The sequence below is a fragment of the Pantherophis guttatus genome, chromosome 3, assembly GCF_059756535.1.
Source record: "Pantherophis guttatus breed Tessera chromosome 3, ASM5975653v1, whole genome shotgun sequence".
In the NCBI taxonomy this organism is placed as follows: Eukaryota; Metazoa; Chordata; class Lepidosauria; order Squamata; family Colubridae; genus Pantherophis; species Pantherophis guttatus.
The window spans coordinates 160,259,965-160,279,276 of record NC_142065.1 but is presented as its reverse complement, the minus strand read 5'-3'; the positions used below and the strand labels follow the sequence as shown (position 1 = coordinate 160,279,276).

The window sequence follows — 19,312 nt, the reverse complement described above, 5'->3', positions numbered from 1 at the left end:
AAAAGAAGATGGAACAGCTTTTAGATTTATTACAACTTCTTCCCATATGAACTTATAATGAGTAAAGCTGTTTGATTTTGCCTGTTTCCCTGTTTGTAATGTAACAGATCACATCTCACCTTGTTTAATATGACAATTCCTTCCTGGGTGTCATTATTAGTAATGATACAAATGATATGAGGGTTATCTTCTTCTATTATATAATCCATAGCTGCATTGTCTCCTATGTCACTGTCATTTGCCATGATTTTGCCAAGGATGGTGCCCACAGGAGCTGCCTCTGATACATTCATTTCATAGCGCTCTTAAAGAAAAGGCGATTATCAGTACAAGCCTGATTAAATGTTCATTGTTCATTTGACAGCAACAAAATGTAAATCGTGATCCTTTCTGAGAATCGCATTGTTATGTAAAGAATTGTTGTAACAAATATTTCTTTGTTTGGGCTATTAGCTCATTGTCTTTAATAGCTTTTGACTGTTTAATTTAACTATTCTTGAATTTCAAAAGAAGTAGCTGCATAGAGGGTTTTTTTTTTAAGTATTGCAATATAGAACTGCTAAATCTCTTGTGCCTGAAGTTTTTCCTTTTAACTTGACACATTTATAACCTTGTTTATAATTAGAATAACACCAGCGAACAGTAGAACTTCAAAATATATCAAAGTTCTTAATTTAAATACTGATCAATTCGAAAATCCATTTCCCAAAGCAGATAAAATAAAGAAAATTCAACCAACTTTTTCCTGTTATATCCATATTATTGTCACCTTTTTTATTGACTCATATCAAGAGATTGCTGTCTCCTCTCCTCCCCCATCCCCTGGAAGCTATTTTCATATATCAATCACATTAGTTATGCTTCTGCTACCAGAGCATGAGATGCCCTCAAAAGCCTTTTCTCCCCTTGCTTTTATCTGATTCTTTTTTCTCTATTTTCTTTTCCTAATTGGGAAATGAAAGTCCTGGTCTTCTGATGTGCCTCCTTTATTCAGAGCAACCAATAATAAATACATAAATAACAACCGCAAAATCCAATATATGTATTAAAATAAAAATAAAAAACAAATACATTAAAGCAACTACAGTAAGGTTTCATCACATAAAAGTCTTCTGCTCTTACATATGCAAATCAAGATTCTTCTGAACTGTTTTATTCAAATTACCTTATAAATTTACTCATAACAAATTAAGAACAGAGGCTCTACCCCACCACCCTTTAGTTAGTTACTTTGTTATGTAGCATTATTTGATTTTGTTGCCTATTTTTTTAACTTAATTTCAAAATGGAATTTTGTGGATAACTGGGAGCCACCGTTTAAAGAATTTTATGTAACATGACTGTTCTTGTTACTCACACTCATGTCTAAAGAAGTTATGGGAACTCTCCTGAGATGTCTTGGAAACTAACACTACAAATTTGAGATCCTATCTCTGTTTTAAGCGAAGGGATGTTTTCATTTTCTTAAATTAAAAAATCTGTTGGATTGCTATGAACTACTTTGCTTTCCATGTTATCCCATATTGGTTTATCACTACTTCATCTTCCTAGGATTTTTGTCCTTAGATAACTCTTATTTTAGCTCTTCAACTTATATTGTGTATATCGTATAGCCAAACCTGAGTACAGTAGTTGTGTGGTAATCGTTTAATAAAGGAAGACAGAAAAGGAGATAGCTTTAAAGATGAAGCAGAGAGGAAAATAATTCCTTCCGGTAGCATAATAATTACTATTTTAGAAAAATTCTGAGCTTCCAAACTTTTTATACATGACAACTTGCTGCAACATTAGCATAAAATAACCGACATTTAGTAAATTAAAGTTAGAGGCAGATTGTTATGCTTTATTTATTTAAATTTACTATATGCTCAGCTCCAATGGAGTTTTTAATGGTTTTAGAGATAGATGATGGCAAACAAATAGCAATAGCACTTAGATTTATATACCACTTCATAGTGCTTTACAGTCCTCACTAAATCCGAAAGGAGAAGGGCGAAAGGAGAAGGGCGGTATAGAAATTTGAATAATAAAATAAATAAATAAATAAATAAATGGTTTACAGAGTCGGCATTGCCCCCAACAATCTGGGTCCTTTTACTACAATCTATTCTCTTTTATTGTTTTACTGTTTTTACAGTTTCATGATTGTTTTATTTGTTGGTTTTATTACCAGCAATTGGTAACTGGTTATTGTTGTGAGCCCTCCAGATTTGCTTAAGATGCATAGCCATATAAATATTTTTAAAATAAATAATCAGTCAATCAATCTTGGGTCCCTTCTATGGAACCAGTGTATTTTGTATGAAGTGCGGAAAACTCAGGTGATAGATTTAACAAGGCTGGTACATTATGTGGATGCTACCTGGGAAAGACACATTGTCTCTCCATTTTATTTATATTCTGGTAAGTGTTAGAGTGGACTACCATGATCTACTTTATAACAACTTCTTCTAAAAATGATTAAGAAATTTCAGGTAGAACAACATACAGCTGCTTTCTCAATCCCAGTGCTAATTTAAACTTGAAATGTTGGTGAGGTACTTTCACTTGTAGTAAGCTTAGTTGCCGGTAGAGATCCTTCTCAGTTATTGTAAGAGAGAGATTGGCAAGTACAAGCTTAGGAAATGTATGGAAGGACATTTATATATTATCCAATATGTATCCAATATGTATTGATCTTAGAAGCATCTTCAGGTCATTTTTCTCATCAGAAAAATCTCTAAATCTGCTTGTTTTTCCTTAAACTGTATTCTTAATAATAAACCAATAGTAAATTCTGATTTACTATTGGTTTTAATGGCAATGTTTAGTATTTATAGTTTGTATTGATTATATTGACTCATTTGAAATATGATTATAATTTAAAGGTTTCATTTTTAAACATATTCCAGTACATAAATAAAAAATGCAGCACTGACAATGCCTATGGATACAATGACAGCTGTATTAAATTAGTGACAGCTCTGCTTGTCCTAGGCAAGGATGAAAAAAAAAATCTTCCTAACTTCCTTATCCACTTATTATTATTATGGTTGGTTGCACAGTCAGCCAGATGTTTAGACTAGATTTGGCATTTTTATCTACCTATCAAATTCTTCCCAAGGACCTGGAATAGGCAGATGCTGTTGTTTGATGGTGTCAAAGTACTGTTGCAGGATGTAAGCTGTTCCAAGAAAGCTGCCTTTTGCAATTCACTGATGGTGATATTGTCAATGGTAATGGTGTTCAGATGAGGCTCCAGATGTTTTAGGATTGTACCCAAGGCACTATCACTATTACAACTATCTTCGCTTTCTTTTGCTACAAATGTTTATATCTACCTGTATTTTCAGGCCTTTGTATTCTATTATTTTCTTGAACTCTATCTCACTATTCTGCTTTGTCCAGATACTGCCATGTCCAATAACCAGACTTTTTTGTCTTTCTTTTTTTTTTAAATGCAATCTTTTTATTTATTTATTTTTAAAAATATTTTTTATTAAAAACAAAAACTTTTAATTTGGTTCTTTTAAAATTTGGTTTTTTTAAAAAACAAAAAAGATTTTTTTACAATTTTCTTCTTTTCAACATTTATGCACCAGTAAACATTTCTTACATATCCATTTTTCTCCCTTACTTAATTTACCATTTATACATATGGTTCTAATATTGATTTATATACATAAATATAACAGTGTACTTGATTTCAATCATACATTCTGTGTCTGTTCCATTTCCACTTGTTTGTTACTACATTTCAACTCTTATATCTTCCTCATTTACTCTTTCCTTGCCCTTTATACCTCTCTTCTAACCATTCATACCATTTCTCCCATACCATGTAGTATTCTGTTTCCTCCTTTTCTTGTATTTCTTCTGTGAGCTTGTCCATCTCATCTTTTTTGTCTTTCTTATTGACAATTGTTAAGTCTGGGGTTATGTGGCAAGTGCTTGTCTGTTTGAATTTTAAAGTCCCAGCGCACTTTAACTTCTTCATTTTCTATTATTTGGTCTAACTACCCATCAGTTCTTGCTTGAAGACAAATGATTATGGAGATAGAATATTTTAGAATGGAATATTTTAGAATATTTTAGAATATTTTAGAATATTTTAGAATAGAATAGAATAGAATAGAATAGAATAGAATAGAATAGAATAGAATAGAATAGAATAACAGAGTTGGAAGGGACCTTGGAGGTCTTCTAGTCCAACCCCCTGCTTAGGCAGGAAAACTTACATAACTTCAGACAAATGGTTATCCAACATCTTCTTAAAAACTTCCAGTGTTGGAGCATTTACAACTTCTGGAGGCAAGTTGTTCTACTGATTAATTGTTCTAACTGTCAGGAAATTTCTCCTTAGTTCTAAGTTGCTTCTCTCCTTGATTAGTGTCCACCCATTGCTATTTTTCCTACCCTCAGGTGCTTTGGAGAATAGCTTGACTCCCTCTTCTTTGTGGCAGTCCCTGAGATATTGGAATACTGCTATCACGTCACCCCTAGTCCTTCTTTTCATTAAACTAGACATACACAGTTCCTGGGTATGCTATGATTATATTTATTATATTAAAACTTATTCCAGAAATTATTGTTACATAGTATTTATATATCAGTACTAAGAATTCAATGGCAAAACAAATTTGCTTAAGGTTCCTTGATGAGGGTAATCAAGCTCATACATAATAATTATTAAATGTAGACACAGTGTAATACTAGCTTTCAATTACTGTTAACATACTAGGAATACAATATTTATGCATAGGTATTCAAATGCTAAAGAATAATGAAAATACATTCAACTTACTATGCTGAAAACGAGGAGGATTGTCATTAACATCAGACAGATTAATAGTCACTGTTGTTGTACCTGAAGGTCCACCAATTTGTTCAACTGTAGCTTTGATAACAACAAAATACTTATCTTGGGTTTCTCTGTCGCCTGGATAGGCCGTTCTAACCACACCTATAAAATATAGAAGGAGCAGAGAACAGCCATTTTGTGACAAACAATAAACCAAGGGCATGATCTGGATAATTCTTTTATACTGGATTTACAAAAGAAATTTGTCAAAACTTGGATGAATTTTGTGAGAAGGAATAAAAAAGAAATAAAAATAAATCAAATTCTCTGACATTATTTTAATGGACTAAAGATTAAAACTGTTAGAATTAAAAAGGAAGAATAGAAAGTTAGATCATTTGACCAAGGTTAAAATATATTATTCTTTTTTTCCTGAACACCTGTAATACTTTTGCTGAAATGACAATATTGTATGAATTTGTTTATAAATAAGAGATGGGTCATGGGATGAAGATATTATTGTTTATACATTAAAAGGAAGTAAAATGTTATTAATATTGTTTATACTTCTTGTGGGAATTACTTCTTTATATATATTTTTTCTTTACTATGAACATTTTTTTCTTCTTTTTTTTCTTTGCACTTTTCATTTTCTCTCTACTCTTCTTTATTTTGGTTTGCATCAGTTTTTACTACTGGAATTATAATCTTTAATAAAATTATTATTATTATTGGTAAAAAGAGAGACTAGTCATTGTGGATTAAACCAAAAATACAACTACTATAATTTGCTTCTTTCCAGTGGTCAACCAGATGTGATGTAAAAGCAAATAGTAAATATAGTCAAACATAGGTGGCTATGTTAATTTTATACATAAATTTAAAATGATCAATCAATCAATCGCTATGATAATGATCATTATTAATAGTGTTATTCTCAATAGCTTTATCCAAATAATTGCCATATTTTTTGACATTTTAGTTAACTGTGTGCTACCTGAATTTTTTTCCCTTTCTGTATGACCTGAATTTCTCCCATTGAATTTCATTGCAGTTTACCTGAATTCTAATACTAAATAAAGAAGAAAAACCTGGCATATTCACTTTGTTTTTTTACAGCTCTGTCCTCATTTAGCTTCTAAGATGCAGAGTTCCAAACCTTATACTCTTTCCACAAATGTAAATTCTCCAGCACCTCAATATCTTGCTAGCTCTCATTTGCATTCTACACTATTATTTTGAAATGTCATGGTCACATAGCATTCCAAATACTCTTGCATTTTAAAAAGATCTGGATGATATTTATCAACCTCACTCTCTGTTAGAAACCAAATTTTGAACTTATAGTATAGGATATTTTGTTTTATAACAAACTTACATTTCTGCATGGAGAAAAAAAAATCATATAATTTATATTCAGTCTTATAATTTATTAAATAAGGGAGGAAAGTCAACATTTGTTTACCAAAGGAAGATTGTTAGATTGAAACTAGATCACGATAGCTCAAGCCCTTGATTCAGTAAATAATACTGTACATGTGGCTTTCCAGTTTTCTAAATGAGATAGGATAGGTGGTATATAACTCAAATAAATAAATAATAAATAAATTATAATCTTACTGAATTAAATCTCATTTATTTGCTCTTTGAAATAATCATAAAAATGAATCTAATAAAAATTATAAAGTACAATATACTTAAGTGATTTATTGGTGATACTTAATTTAGAAAAGAAACAATACCTGAAGTTGGTTCCACAGAAAAATAGGGCTGTTCTGGAAGAATACTGTAAATCAGACGAACACCTGTTGGGTATGTTGCCGTCACCTGAATGACTGAGGTACCTGAGAAAACATTGGATGAAAAATCCAGCTGTTGTGACAATATTGATTTTTGGATAGAGACATGCTCCCCTCAGTTATGATATTCTGTTACATTTCTATTTATTCTATAGCATTAATCCTTTAAAGGCTTTTTTAGGCCAAAGTGAGAAAAGGCCAATACCCCCCCACACACACCCCTTTTTTAAAATAATAATAATAATAATAATAATAATAATAATAATAATGATGATGATGATGATGATGATGATGATGATGATGATGTCACTAAGATCACGGTCTTAGTTCTAAAGATGTAAAATTCCTTTACAACACGAAATATGCTCTGCAAACGTGGCAGTCACTTGTTTAAATCCTTGGTGGCGGTCCCTATTTCATGAGTGATGAGGAAGTAGAATCTTTCTTTATTTGAAAGTAAGTGCTGCCTTAATTTCATCCATTTGCTTAGTGATGTACAAATGTTATAACTCCGGCCCTTTACTGAATTTCACATTCTGAATGGATAAGGAAGCTGATTTTGCTTGTCCATGACGGTAAGATGGAGTTTCTTTATAATGTTCTGTATTTTTGCTTTTCTGTCAGGAATGAGGGCTATTATGGTCATAAAAACTGAACAATGTTGGGAATGCAATGATAGTTGGAATATAACAAGCTTTAAAGCTGCTTCACAAATCAATGTGCCACCCTTGGTTCTACAAGTAAAATAATGTGCCGCTTCATGACATTTGCTCTGTCTTCTCTGACAAATCCAGTAGCCAGAAGAAGCTTCCAATAAGATATGGAAAGAAGCTGGACTACACTTTGGTGCATGAGTCTCTTGGGAGCTTTGAGGAGACATAAAACACACTGAAGATGTTCATAACATTTGGTGGACTGAGGCAAAGCTGTGCCATCCGCACCTGGGCAGATAAATAAATCCATTTAGAAGCATCCCTACAGATACAGTGATCATATTTTCTTGGAAAATATAAAGGATGAACCTGAAAAGGGGGCAAATCTGAAAGATATTCATGACGATAAACATGTTGCTTACTGTTTATAATAATTCTTTTTATATTTATGAGCTTGCTTTACAAATAAAATTTAAGAGCAAAATTTTAAAAAAAACTTTAGAAGAAAAACATTTTCTGATAAAAATACCTAAAATGAAACAGTAAACGTAACTTTATGTTAAAAAGACAATCCAATTTCCCCTTTTTCCCCACATTAATGTAGAAGACTGGGCACTAAGTGTACCATTGTACAGTAAAAGTTAAATGACCAAAACACTTGCCAAGGTCAAAAGTGACTGTTTGAAAAATAAAGAAATCTAAAGGACAGTTTTCTGAAATAAAGATCTGCCCTTTATTATAAAGGATGAATTATTACAGTATCTATAAGAGGGCAGAACAGCTTTTTCAGATAACTGAATATAAGACACCAGTTCCAGTTAAGCCTTTTTCAAGGGACATGTTTGAGAAGGAATTCCTGATGGATTCTGCTTCCCTATCTATGCTATATCCTACTTTCATGCCTTTGATGTCACTATCTTAAACAGTACAATACAGTACAGTCTAAACTTGGCAATTTTAAGAGTTGGGAACTTAACTTCCAGCATGGTTGTCTGAGGAATTCTGGGAGTTGAAGTCTACAAGTTTTAAAGTTGCTAAGGTTGGACAGCTCTGGTCTAGTCCTACTCACATTTGCCTAAATTATATTATTTTATCTACATGGTGGGGAAATTATTTTTAATGAAAGCTTAATGAGAACACATCTCCTTATGAGCCAGGTTTTAATTTAAGAATAATAATAGAATATGACAATTAATCATAAATGGGAAAGCTGAATATATCTATCATTGGAGACCCTTTGCAATAAATAAATTAGCAAAGATACTTGAATTACATTCAGATTTACTATTATTCTCCACGGAAGTAGTAAACCTGACGGAATTCAGGTTAAACAACTTAAACTGATGTTGTCAGTAATTTTAATACTGCTATTAACATTTATTGGCTATCCCTATCGTTCCTTAATTTTGGCTTGTTTAAAATTATGTTTTATTGCACTCCAGCCTGAATGTCTATACATTTAATAAATCAGTAAAATGAAGAAAAAATGGATACAAAATGGTCAAGCTGCTAAGGCATACTTTTCCCCTTCCTCCCCTATATTATTTATCCATTAATGGTCACTCTTCTTTTTATATACTGTATATACTTTCTGCTTTTGAAAGTATACATGTTCACATGTAAGCATGTGAGCTGCTCTATTCTTTTAATTTTCCAGTTGCAGTAGAGTGAAAAGATAATAATAGAAGATTCTGGTCAGGAAGAAAAAAAAGCAATTGCAGTGTATCAATTCCTAATGTAATGCCTTTGGTATGGATTGAAATAAAGAAAGAAACTCCAAACAAGTAATGCAGCTATGATCCTCAACAGGATTCTGATAGCTTTTCATATCCTTGAGGTCTGGAATGAACATTTTCTACTGAAGAACAGATACTACAATCCATCTACTGAAGACAATTTCATTTCTACTTGGGAATTGTCTCTCTTCTGGACCTAAATCTGATACTATCCCAAGGACCTTTGGGGAGATTACACCCATGGGAAAATATTCCCAAGCATTCTCTCTTTTTTTCTCAGATTGCTATGAAAAAAACTCATATCCAAATCATTTCTCACCCAGGTTTTAAATTTAAATACAAATCAACCTCCCTGTCAGATAAAAGAAGACCTACAGCATTTGTTAAGGCTTGGAGTATCACATTCTTCCATTTGTTACTGGATGTTTTACCTATAAATTTATCTGGAGAGCCCCAAAGGATTTTTATTTTCTGGTTAGAAAAACTAAGATATTATCTGTAAAAAAAAGTTGATAGGGAAAGTGATTGTTGTTAAACCATTAGAAAATCCCCAAGCATTCTTTAAAATAACAACTTCCATAATGTGTTACAGACAACCCGTGCTACAGAGCCCACATTGCTTACATTCTGGGCTTAATTTAAAGTGTTTAACCCATAAAGCCCTTTATGATTTGAATAGAATAGAATAGAATAATAGAGTTGGAAGGGACCTTGGAGGTCTTCTAGTCCAACCCCCTGCTTAGGCAGGAAACCCTACACCACTTCAGACAAATGGTTATCCAACATCTTCTTAAAAACTTCCAGTGTTGGAGCATTCAAAACTTCTGGAGGCAAGTTGTTCCACTGATTAATTGTTCTAACGGTCAGGACATTTCTCCTTAGTTCTAGGTTGCTTCTCTCCTTGATTAGTTTCCACCCATTGCTTCTTGTCGTACCCTCAGGTGCGTTGGAGAATAGTTTGACTCCCTCTTCTTTGTGGCAGCCCCTGAGATATTGGAACACTGCTATCACATCTTCCCTAGTCCTTCTTTTCATTAAACTAGACATACACAGTTCCTGCAACCGTTCTTCATGTTTTAGCCTCCAGTCCCCTAATCATCTTTGTTGCTCTTCTCTGCACTTTTTCTAGAGTCTCAACCTCTTTTTTTACATTGTGGTGACAAAAACTGAATATAGTATTCCAAGTGTGGCCAAGGCATTATAAAGTGGTATTAACACTTCATGTGATGTTGATTCTATCCCTCTGTTTATGCAGCCTAGGACTGTGTTGGGTTTTTTGCACTCAGACTTCTGTACCACTCCATAATGCTTTACAGTGCTCTCTGAGCAGTTTACAATGTCATCATTTCAAAGGTGTCTTAAGATCCACCTATATCAGCAGGCCTGGCATTCCCAGGGATGGGTGAATTCATGAGGTGGCTCCGCTATTATTAACATCCCTCCACCTATAATTTCTTTTCATATTTTAGTTCTGCTTTTAGTTTTTAATGCTTTTAAAATAATCATTACTATATAATAGTTTTAGGTAATTAATTTAGGTAATTTAGATGTGTTTAATGTTTTATTGGACTGTTGCATGCTGCCCAGAGTCACTTTCATGAGATGGGTGCTATATAAATTTGATTAATAAATAAATAAAATGAACAGCTGAAAAATGGACATGAGTTTCTGGATTGTAAGCCACCCAGAGTTATCTTGAGGCAAGATGGGCAGCCATAAATTTTACAAATACATACATACATACATACATACATACATACATACATACATACATACGTACATAGTTGACTACTGGGGTTGCTTATGTTTTATATATGCATATGTTTCTAATTTTAACCTAACTATTGATGTTTTAATGGATTGATTGGGTACCATCAAGTCACCATTGACTCTTAAAAAACCACATATATAGATTTTTCTCCATAACAACCTGTCTTTAACTTGATCTTTTGGGTCTTCCAATTGTGTACTCATAGCCACTGTAACTGAGTCCATTCACTTTGCTACTCTTCTTCACTTTCCTTCTGCCTTTTCCAATATTAAAGCCTTCTTCAGAGGATTAGGTGTTCCCATAACATTTAGTTCATAGAATAATTTGAGCCTGGTCATTTGTGTTTTGAGTGAGAACTCTGGGTTGATTAATTCAGTGATTTATTTGTTTGTTTTGTTGGCTTTGTCCATAGTATTCTCAGGAGTCATCACCAACATCAAAATCCAAAAGTATCAATAATCTTCTTATCTTGTTTCTTCAAAGTCCAATTTTCATTTCCACAGAATATCAGGGGGAACACCATGGCTTACATGACTCTTCCCTTTGCACATATACACACATCACAGCATTTTCTGAGTTCTTTATGGCTGCTTTGCTAAGTGCTGGTCTGCATTTATTGTATGCCTTTTCCTTTACTGTTGAATGTTTTGTTACTATATATCTCGTGAGTCGCAAATCTTGGGATTCTTTCATGATTGCAACAGGATATAAATGTAATAATAAAAATAAACAAATGTCATGCTAGGTGTGTGGCATTTTATTAGAAGAACATGTAAACTCTTCATTCAGCTTTAATCACTGGGATACCTAGTTAATTAGTGATGTTAATTGGAGGATGCACTCCAATTTGATGAAGCTTTAATTGGAATGTGCCAGTGAATGGCACTCCAGACTGAAATATTTTTCTCCCTCTTCAAAGCATTAGATCAGTAGAGGCATGCAGCCTCATTCTAGATGCAAGGAGCATGTCCTTTACATATGCAGACCCCTGCCGAAGGAAAGCAGCAGCTGAATTGTGTTCATGTCAGCTTCACTGAGGCCCAGTGACTTGATTTTGAAAATCAGTGTGCCATTTTGAATAAAATCATTTTAACAGTCAAGACAGTTAAAAGTCAAGACAAAATAGACAGTCAAGACAAAATAGAATGGAGGTTCCTCTGAAGCGATCATTAAAAATAATGGTTTTTTTCAAGCTTCCCTGTAATCCTTTGGGGGGGGAGATGGAATCTTTTGGAGCTTTAACAGCTGCATGTTTTTTAAATGAGTGGACTTCTTAAAGCAGCCACATTTTTTTTTCAGTTTGAGAACTTGTGACTGTTTTGTGACAGAGAGGTGTCACATTCATGTCGTGTTTTTCCTAATCAGCTTCTAAACTTTTGAAAGCATTATTAAAAACACTAAGTATGAATATCATGGAAGTTAAAGGAGAATTATGGGAACAGTTTTAAAAATGCTTTTTAAATAAAACTTCTAGTCCACCAAAATGCCTAATACATATGGTGTATTCTAATCATGCTCATATACATGTTTGTTGACATTTCAGCTACATAAATGAACTGTGTTTTGGGAAAATGCCTAAGGGAATACTATACAGTTCCATTTGCAAAAGACATGATTCACTGTTATGGTTTCCTTGAGACTAATGAAATGTATATGGAGGAGGAGGAGGAAGCTGCCAGATAGTGTGCTGAATCTTGAAACAAATGTCCATTCATAATTTCATATTAAAATATTGATTCTTGAACAATTTTGCCCGGTGTTCTGTCTGGCAAGGGTTAATGAGTTGTTGTTGTTGTTGTTACTGTTGCCTCTTCCGCATTAAGTCACACGCGGGGGAGATTCCCCTCCTCTGATTGGTTAGCGCAGCCGGGCTCTCCCTATATAAGAGCTGTCAAACACCGGCTGAGGTGTTCTGTTCCCCGTTGTGTATTCTGAAGTAATAAACAGTTCCGTTGGTTCATCTAGTCACCTCATGCTGAGTTCGTTCGGATTTAACACTGGCGACTAGGATGGGATGTTTCTGAGGCGCCCATCGAGTATATAACGGTCAGACACACACACACACAAGCCGCTGAAGTAAGGATGGCTCCTCCAACTTTCGCCCCATACAATGCTGTCGCCGAAACTTGGGATGCGTATGAGGAGCGGCTTGAATGCTTTTTAGAGGCTAACGATTTTACAGACCTCTCTAGCAGTAAGAAAAGGGCTCATTTTTTGAATGCTTGTGGACCTGAGGTGTTTGCCACCGCCAGAGCATTAGTCACTCCACAGCCTGTACATACTACACCCTGGATGTTCTAAAGGGAAAACTGAGGGCTCACTATGCCCGACCCCTTCACGAATAGCACGTAGGTTTAACTTGAGGCAAATCCTGCAGGAGGAAGGTGAGCCTGTTAACCGGTACGTTGCCAGATTGCGAGCAGCCGCCCTGGACTGTGAATTTCGGGATCTAGACAATGCCTTGGTTGAGCAGCTGGTTTGTGGGGTGTGTGACATAGAGTTGCAGAGGCGTTTATTAGCAAAGAAAACCTTAGATCTTCAAACTGCCATCGAGGAGGCTCAAGCGGCAGAAATGTCAGACAAATCTGCTGTGGAAATTCGGAAGTTCCAAGCCCCTGTTAGCCAAGCTGGGGCTGTCCATTCTGAGGAGGTGATTTCTGAGGACGAGCCAGAGGAGTCGGAGGTCAGTCACCTTAAGGCATTCGCTGGAAAGGGGAAGCAGTCAGCCGAGAAAAAAACCCTCCATCCTCCTGTTTAAGTTGCGGCGAGAAACACCCCAGAGCAACGTGCCGATTCCGTTCTGTGACCTGCCGACGTTGCGGAAAACTGGGCCACCTTGCAAAGGTTTGCCGTTCAGGACACCAGAAGCCACCCACTTTTAGACCCAGGGGCGCAGCGGTCAACAGCAGTGAAGACTGTTTTGCGATTTTCCAAGGCCGGCGGGTCACGGAAGTGACCACCCACCATGGCTCCACTGTGCGATTGAGCAAGCTGTTCCTGACTGTGAAGATCGAAGGCGTTCCGTGTTGGATGGAAGTCAACACCGGCTCATCTAAATCTATCGTTTCTTGGACCACCCTCAAAGAAATGTTGTCTAGTCTGCAGAAGAACCTGATACGCCCCTGCCCAGTTAAACTTCGAGACTATCAAGTCAATAGGATTCCAATTATCGGGCAGGGTCATTTCCTAGTGGAAAAAGATAATTTTACTGGTCGCCTCCCTTTAATTGTGGTGGACGGTTCTCTCCCCAGTTTGTTAGGTTTAGACTGGTTTAGTTCCCTGGGGCTTGCTATTTCAGGTATTCATTCTACAACGTCTGAAAGCGAGTTTGATGTGTTAACCCGTGAATTCGGAGACGTTTTCGACAATACCATGGGTAAATATGTGGGCTCCCCAATTTCACTAAATTTAGACCCCAACGTTGCCCCCATTAGGCTCAAACCCTGGAGAGTTCCTCTAGCACTCCGTCCTAAAGTTGAGGCAGAGCTGGATAAGCTTATCACCCAGGGAGTATTAGAACCCACTGACCATTCCAGGTGGGAAACACCAATTGTCATTCCTATCAAGCCAGACGGCTCGGTCCGAATCTGTGCTGACTTTAAGAGTACCTTAAATAGGGCGTTACAAGCCAACCCCTATCTGGTTCCAGTGGTTCAACACCTGCTCCACTCCCTGGGTGCTGGCTCCATTTTCGCTAAGTTAGATTTAGCCCAAGCTTATCAGCAGCTCCCGGTGGATGATGCCTCGGCCGAGGCTCAGACAATTGTAACCCACCGGGGGGCGTTTAGATGCAAGTGCTTGCAATTCGGTATCAGTTTTGCCCCGGGGTTGTTCCAAAACTTAATGGAACGGCTCCTGCATAGACTCCCTGGGGTTGTGCCCTATTTTGATGACATGCTCATCTCCGCTTCTTCGCGGAGTGAGCTCGTCAGCCACGTTAGGGCTGTCCTAATTCGGTTTATGAAGGCTGGCCTCAAGTTGAAAAAACCTAAATGTCAAATTGGAGTGCCACAGGTTGAATTTTTAGGGTACTTAATTGATGCCATGGGTATTCACCCCATTCCTTCCAAGGTGGCAGCTATAAAACACGCTGCCATTCCCATGTGCAAGGCTGACCTACAAGCTTTTCTGGGGCTCCTCAATTTTTATAGTGTATTTTTACCCCATAAGGCTACTGTTGCTGAACCCCTTCACCGCCTTCTAGGAAAAAACATACCCTGGTCTTGGGGGGAGGCGGAATCCCGCTCTTTCCGAGCTGTCCAGGATTTATTAACATCCTCTGCTGTCCTGGTACAGTACAGCTCCCACTTGCCATTAGTTCTAATGGCTGATGCATCCCCTTTTGGCATTGGTGCTGTCCTTAGTCATCGTTTTCCAAACGGTTTGGAAGCACCTATTGCGTACTATTCATGCACTCTTTCTTCTGTGGAATGTAGGTATAGCCAATTGGACAGAGAGGCACTGGCCACTGTGGCCTCTGTCAAGAAATTCCATGATTATATTTATGGCCGCCATTTCGAACTGGTTACCGACCATAAACCCCTTCTAGGACTTTTAGCAGGGGACCACCAAACACCTTTGATACTCTCCCCTAGAATGTCATGTTGGACTGGATTTTTAGCAGCTTATAACTATACCCTGGTCTACAGGCCGGGTAAGCAAATAGCGCACGCTGATGCACTAAGTCGTTGTCCCCTACCATTGTCCGTCGTGGACCCTGCGCCAGCATCCTCGGTACTCCTTGTGGAGGACCTGCCACTTCCCTTGACCGCAACTGACGTTGCGGCCCACTCAGCTGATGACCCAGTCCTGGCTCAGGTGCTTGACTGGGTGGGTAGGGGGTGGCCATTGGGATGTGTGCCCGAACAGTTCAAGCCGTTCAGGCTCTGGCAACATGAACTGTCTGTCCACCGGGCTTGTCTCTTGTGGGGGCATAGAGTGGTCATTCCCCCCAGCTTACGTACATCTATATTAGAATGTCTACACAAAGCCCATCCAGGGATTGTTAGGATGAAAGGACTGGGTAGAAATTATGTGTGGTGGCCTGGAATTGATCAAGATATAACCAAGTGGGTTGGTAAATGCCATACGTGCCAACTCTCAAGGCCAGTGGCACCATCTGCCCCCCCCCTCCGGGAGTGGGAATTTCCGAAGACTCCATGGTCACGAGTTCATTTAGATTTTGCGGGTCCTTTTATGGGTCGCCAATTTCTTATTGTGGTGGATGCCTATTCGCGATGAGTCAAGGTGGAAATAATGCCATCCACTAACTCGGAGGCCGTTATATGGGTATTGAATAAGTTGTTTGCTACACATGGCCTTCCGGACGCCTTGGTGTCCGATAACGCCCCACAACTGACGTCCGCCCCATTCCAGGCATTCTTGGCCAGCCTAGGTATCCGCCATGCCCAGGTAGCCCCTTATTGTCCATCCAGTAATGGTTTAGCGGAAAGGGCCGTGAGGTCAGCTAAAGAGGCGCTGGCCAGGCTTGGGCCAAGGGGTTGGCAGGAAAGGGTGTCTACCTACTTACTGTCTCAACATACGTCGCCTTGCATGAGTACTAACTGAAGCCCAGCCGAGATGCTGATGGGCCGCCGATTACACACCATGTTAGACCGTCTGCACCCCTCGTACGCACCGGAACGGCCCATGACAGGCTGCTTGCCACCCAGGGTGTTTACTGAGGGGGACCTGGTTTTTGCTCGAAACTATGGGGGTGACCCTCGGTGGTTACCAGGACAGATTTTACAAGTAACGGGCCCCTGCTCTTACAGGGTCCTGCTCGTTGACGGCAGAATGTGGCGGCGCCATGTGGACCAGTTACGGAGACACTAGTTAGTTCTGGTTCCAGCGGGGGTGGACAGACCGTCATCTGGTGGGCAACCAACCCCCGTATTTCATCCAACTCCAAGCCCACATACGACTGAGAGATTACAGTGACGCCCTGAAGAAATGCAGCAGTCTCCCGACTTACCTGACATAGATGCCCGGGGGTCCATTCCAGAACACACTCCACCTGTTGAGCCAGCCACTCCTCCACCAATACCTAAACCAAGCCTGCCAGTGGCCAGTCCCGTATTAAGGCAATCCGAGCGAGAGCGAAGGCGCCCGGAGTACCTAAATGATTACGCTTGTGCGATCCAAGGGGGGAGGGTGTTCTGTCTGGCAAGGGTTAATGAGTTGTTGTTGTTGTTACTGTTGCCTCTTCCGCATTAAGTCATACACGTGGGAGATTCCCCTCCTCTGATTGGTTAGCGCAGCCGGGCTCTCCCTATATAAGAGCTGTCAAACACCGGCTGAGGTGTTCCATTCCCCGTTGTGTATTCTGAAGTAATAAACAGTTCCGTTGGTTCATATAGTCGCCTCATGCTGAGTTTGTTCGGATTTAGCACCCATCTTTGACTGATATGCCAATTGTAGCCCTTTTTGTAACCAGAGATCCTTGTGATGGTGATCTATGGTTTTACCTCTAGGTTAGACTACTACAACACAGTCTTTTAGGGCTACCTTTGAAGACCATTCAGAAACTACAGTGCCAAAACAATAGCAGAGTAACACCTTTGCTACTTGTGGTTGCCAATTGGTACTTAGTTAAAAATGCTGGAGATCACATGCCTTGTCCTTGAACTACCTTTGAGACTGTTTCTTCCAAAGAAAATCTTCCTGTCCTTTTGTTCTTTTTGAGAAGAGATGCTTCTGGTTCCTCTCCTGGATAAGATTATGGGATATAGATATGGAGATATTTACAATATCTCCGAACCATATTGTACATTAGTATCTTTTGCACTGGAGATAAATTCCTTGTGTGTCTAACAACACTTGGCTAATAAATTTGTTCTATTCTATATTTTAAATCTTTTATATCATGGGCTTTTCGTCAAGAAGCAGCTTTACCTCTGAGGCTAGATTAACAATTTCCATGCAGAGCTTTCAGAAGGTAGTTAAATGCTCATATTCTATTGTGCTTTTGTTAGTTATCTGGTATGGCTTGCTTTCTGTTATTACCTTGATTCCCCCCCCAATTAATTTAATTAATTTCAGAAAAAAAACTATTGTAATTGTTTCTTGGCATAGAAATCTGAGCAAGAAATAAATTAACATCTCCTGGAACTAAATAGATTATATGTGTTGTAGGTGTAACAGCATCTGAAAAAGAACTGAAATGAATTTGAATGCACTTTAGGTATAAGATGCTGCTTTTCATTCTCCTTCCTCTTCATTACAGCATCAATTATTTTGAAAATTGTCAGAAACTGAGTGATCTATACTGGATCAAGGCCTCATAAAACTGCCCAGATATATCTACAGTACCCAAATACCATGCCAATTCTAAGAAGCAAAAATTAAACAGAGAGAAGACACGGTCAGAAAGATGGAGCTATAAATTGAATCTAGTGCAAATTGGAAAGGCAACAACAACAACAACAACAACAACAACTGCAACACTCATCCAAATTACTGCTAGGTGTCATTTTTAGTAAGACTCCTCAAGCTAGATGAAATAGACTAGGTTTTTTAACTCTATATTCTTATCAATATTTGTTCAGCTAAGTAAACCAGATTACAAGTCTCTAAAGAGTACAAGTCTCTAAAACTGTAACTTTTTCAGGCCGAGGGTATCAGAAAATATAGGGTTTTCTGGATGCAAGCCCTGGGAATTTAAGTTAAAGGGTTTGATTTGGGGACGGGGGTTGTTGGGGGAGGAGATCCTAGAAGGCCACTCACTCACTGATTCTTATTGGACCAAATCAGCAAAGCATATTCTTGAATGCTTATTTTAAAGAAGCAGAAATCTCCAGAAAGTAGAAGTCCAAAAATGGTGTGTCCAGAAAATCCAACCTCAGGATATAATGGAATGTACAGGATCTTTAAAGTAAAGAATCCTTGTGAAGTCTTGGTACTTGGGAGAAAAAACCACATTCCTGTAGCAACTGCAATAGTTATTTTATCAGTACCCAAACAGCATCAATAAAAGAGCTAAGTACAAAATGCCATACCTTCTGGAGACATTTCAGGAACTGTAGCTTCATAAGGCCCATTCAAGAATTGTGGACCATTCAGAGAATTATCTTGCTTGTCTAAGTCAGACTTCAGCTGGAAAAAAAAGAGTATTAAGCTGATCTGCAAATATCATTCAAGTAAAGCTCATTGTTTTCAAAATGAAGTAAAAGAAGAGAGAAAGACGGACACGGTCAGCAATACTTTTTAGGTTGAGATTCATATTAACAGAAATATTAACACGCAAAAAGCAGGTGAACTGATGCATTGGTTGTCTGCCCAAACTTGTTTGTTTGTTTGTTTCTGATTCAGGAAAGAAATTCTTAAAAACAAACAGTTGTAGAATATGACATTTGGGCTGACAAATATTAAAAAATGCTAAGTCCAAGAGATGATAGGTCAAACAACAACAAACAAGACGATCCAGGGTTTTACTGTCTCTCCCTTCTTTTTCAATATTTCCCTGAAGCCAATGGGTGACACTATATATCATTGATGATATCCAGTTATACATCTATGTCACTGTCTAGCCAAGTGAAGCTGTTTTACTTCTGTCCCAATGCCTGGACATTGCA

General features: G+C 37.7%; 1 protein-coding gene across 1 annotated transcript in view; it reads right to left on the bottom strand.

The window, feature by feature from the left end:
• Positions 1 to 19,312, bottom strand: part of LOC117672606 (cadherin-19-like) — a 76,792-nt gene that overhangs the window by 23,215 nt on the left and 34,265 nt on the right. The window contains exons 3-6 of the mRNA XM_034429385.2: positions 18,737 to 18,833; positions 6,523 to 6,624; positions 4,784 to 4,942; positions 120 to 304 (exon numbers count right to left, since the gene is read on the bottom strand). Of these exons, the coding sequence (XP_034285276.2) occupies positions 120 to 304; positions 4,784 to 4,942; positions 6,523 to 6,624; positions 18,737 to 18,833 (543 nt within the window). The remainder of the gene's footprint in view (positions 1 to 119; positions 305 to 4,783; positions 4,943 to 6,522; positions 6,625 to 18,736; positions 18,834 to 19,312) is intronic.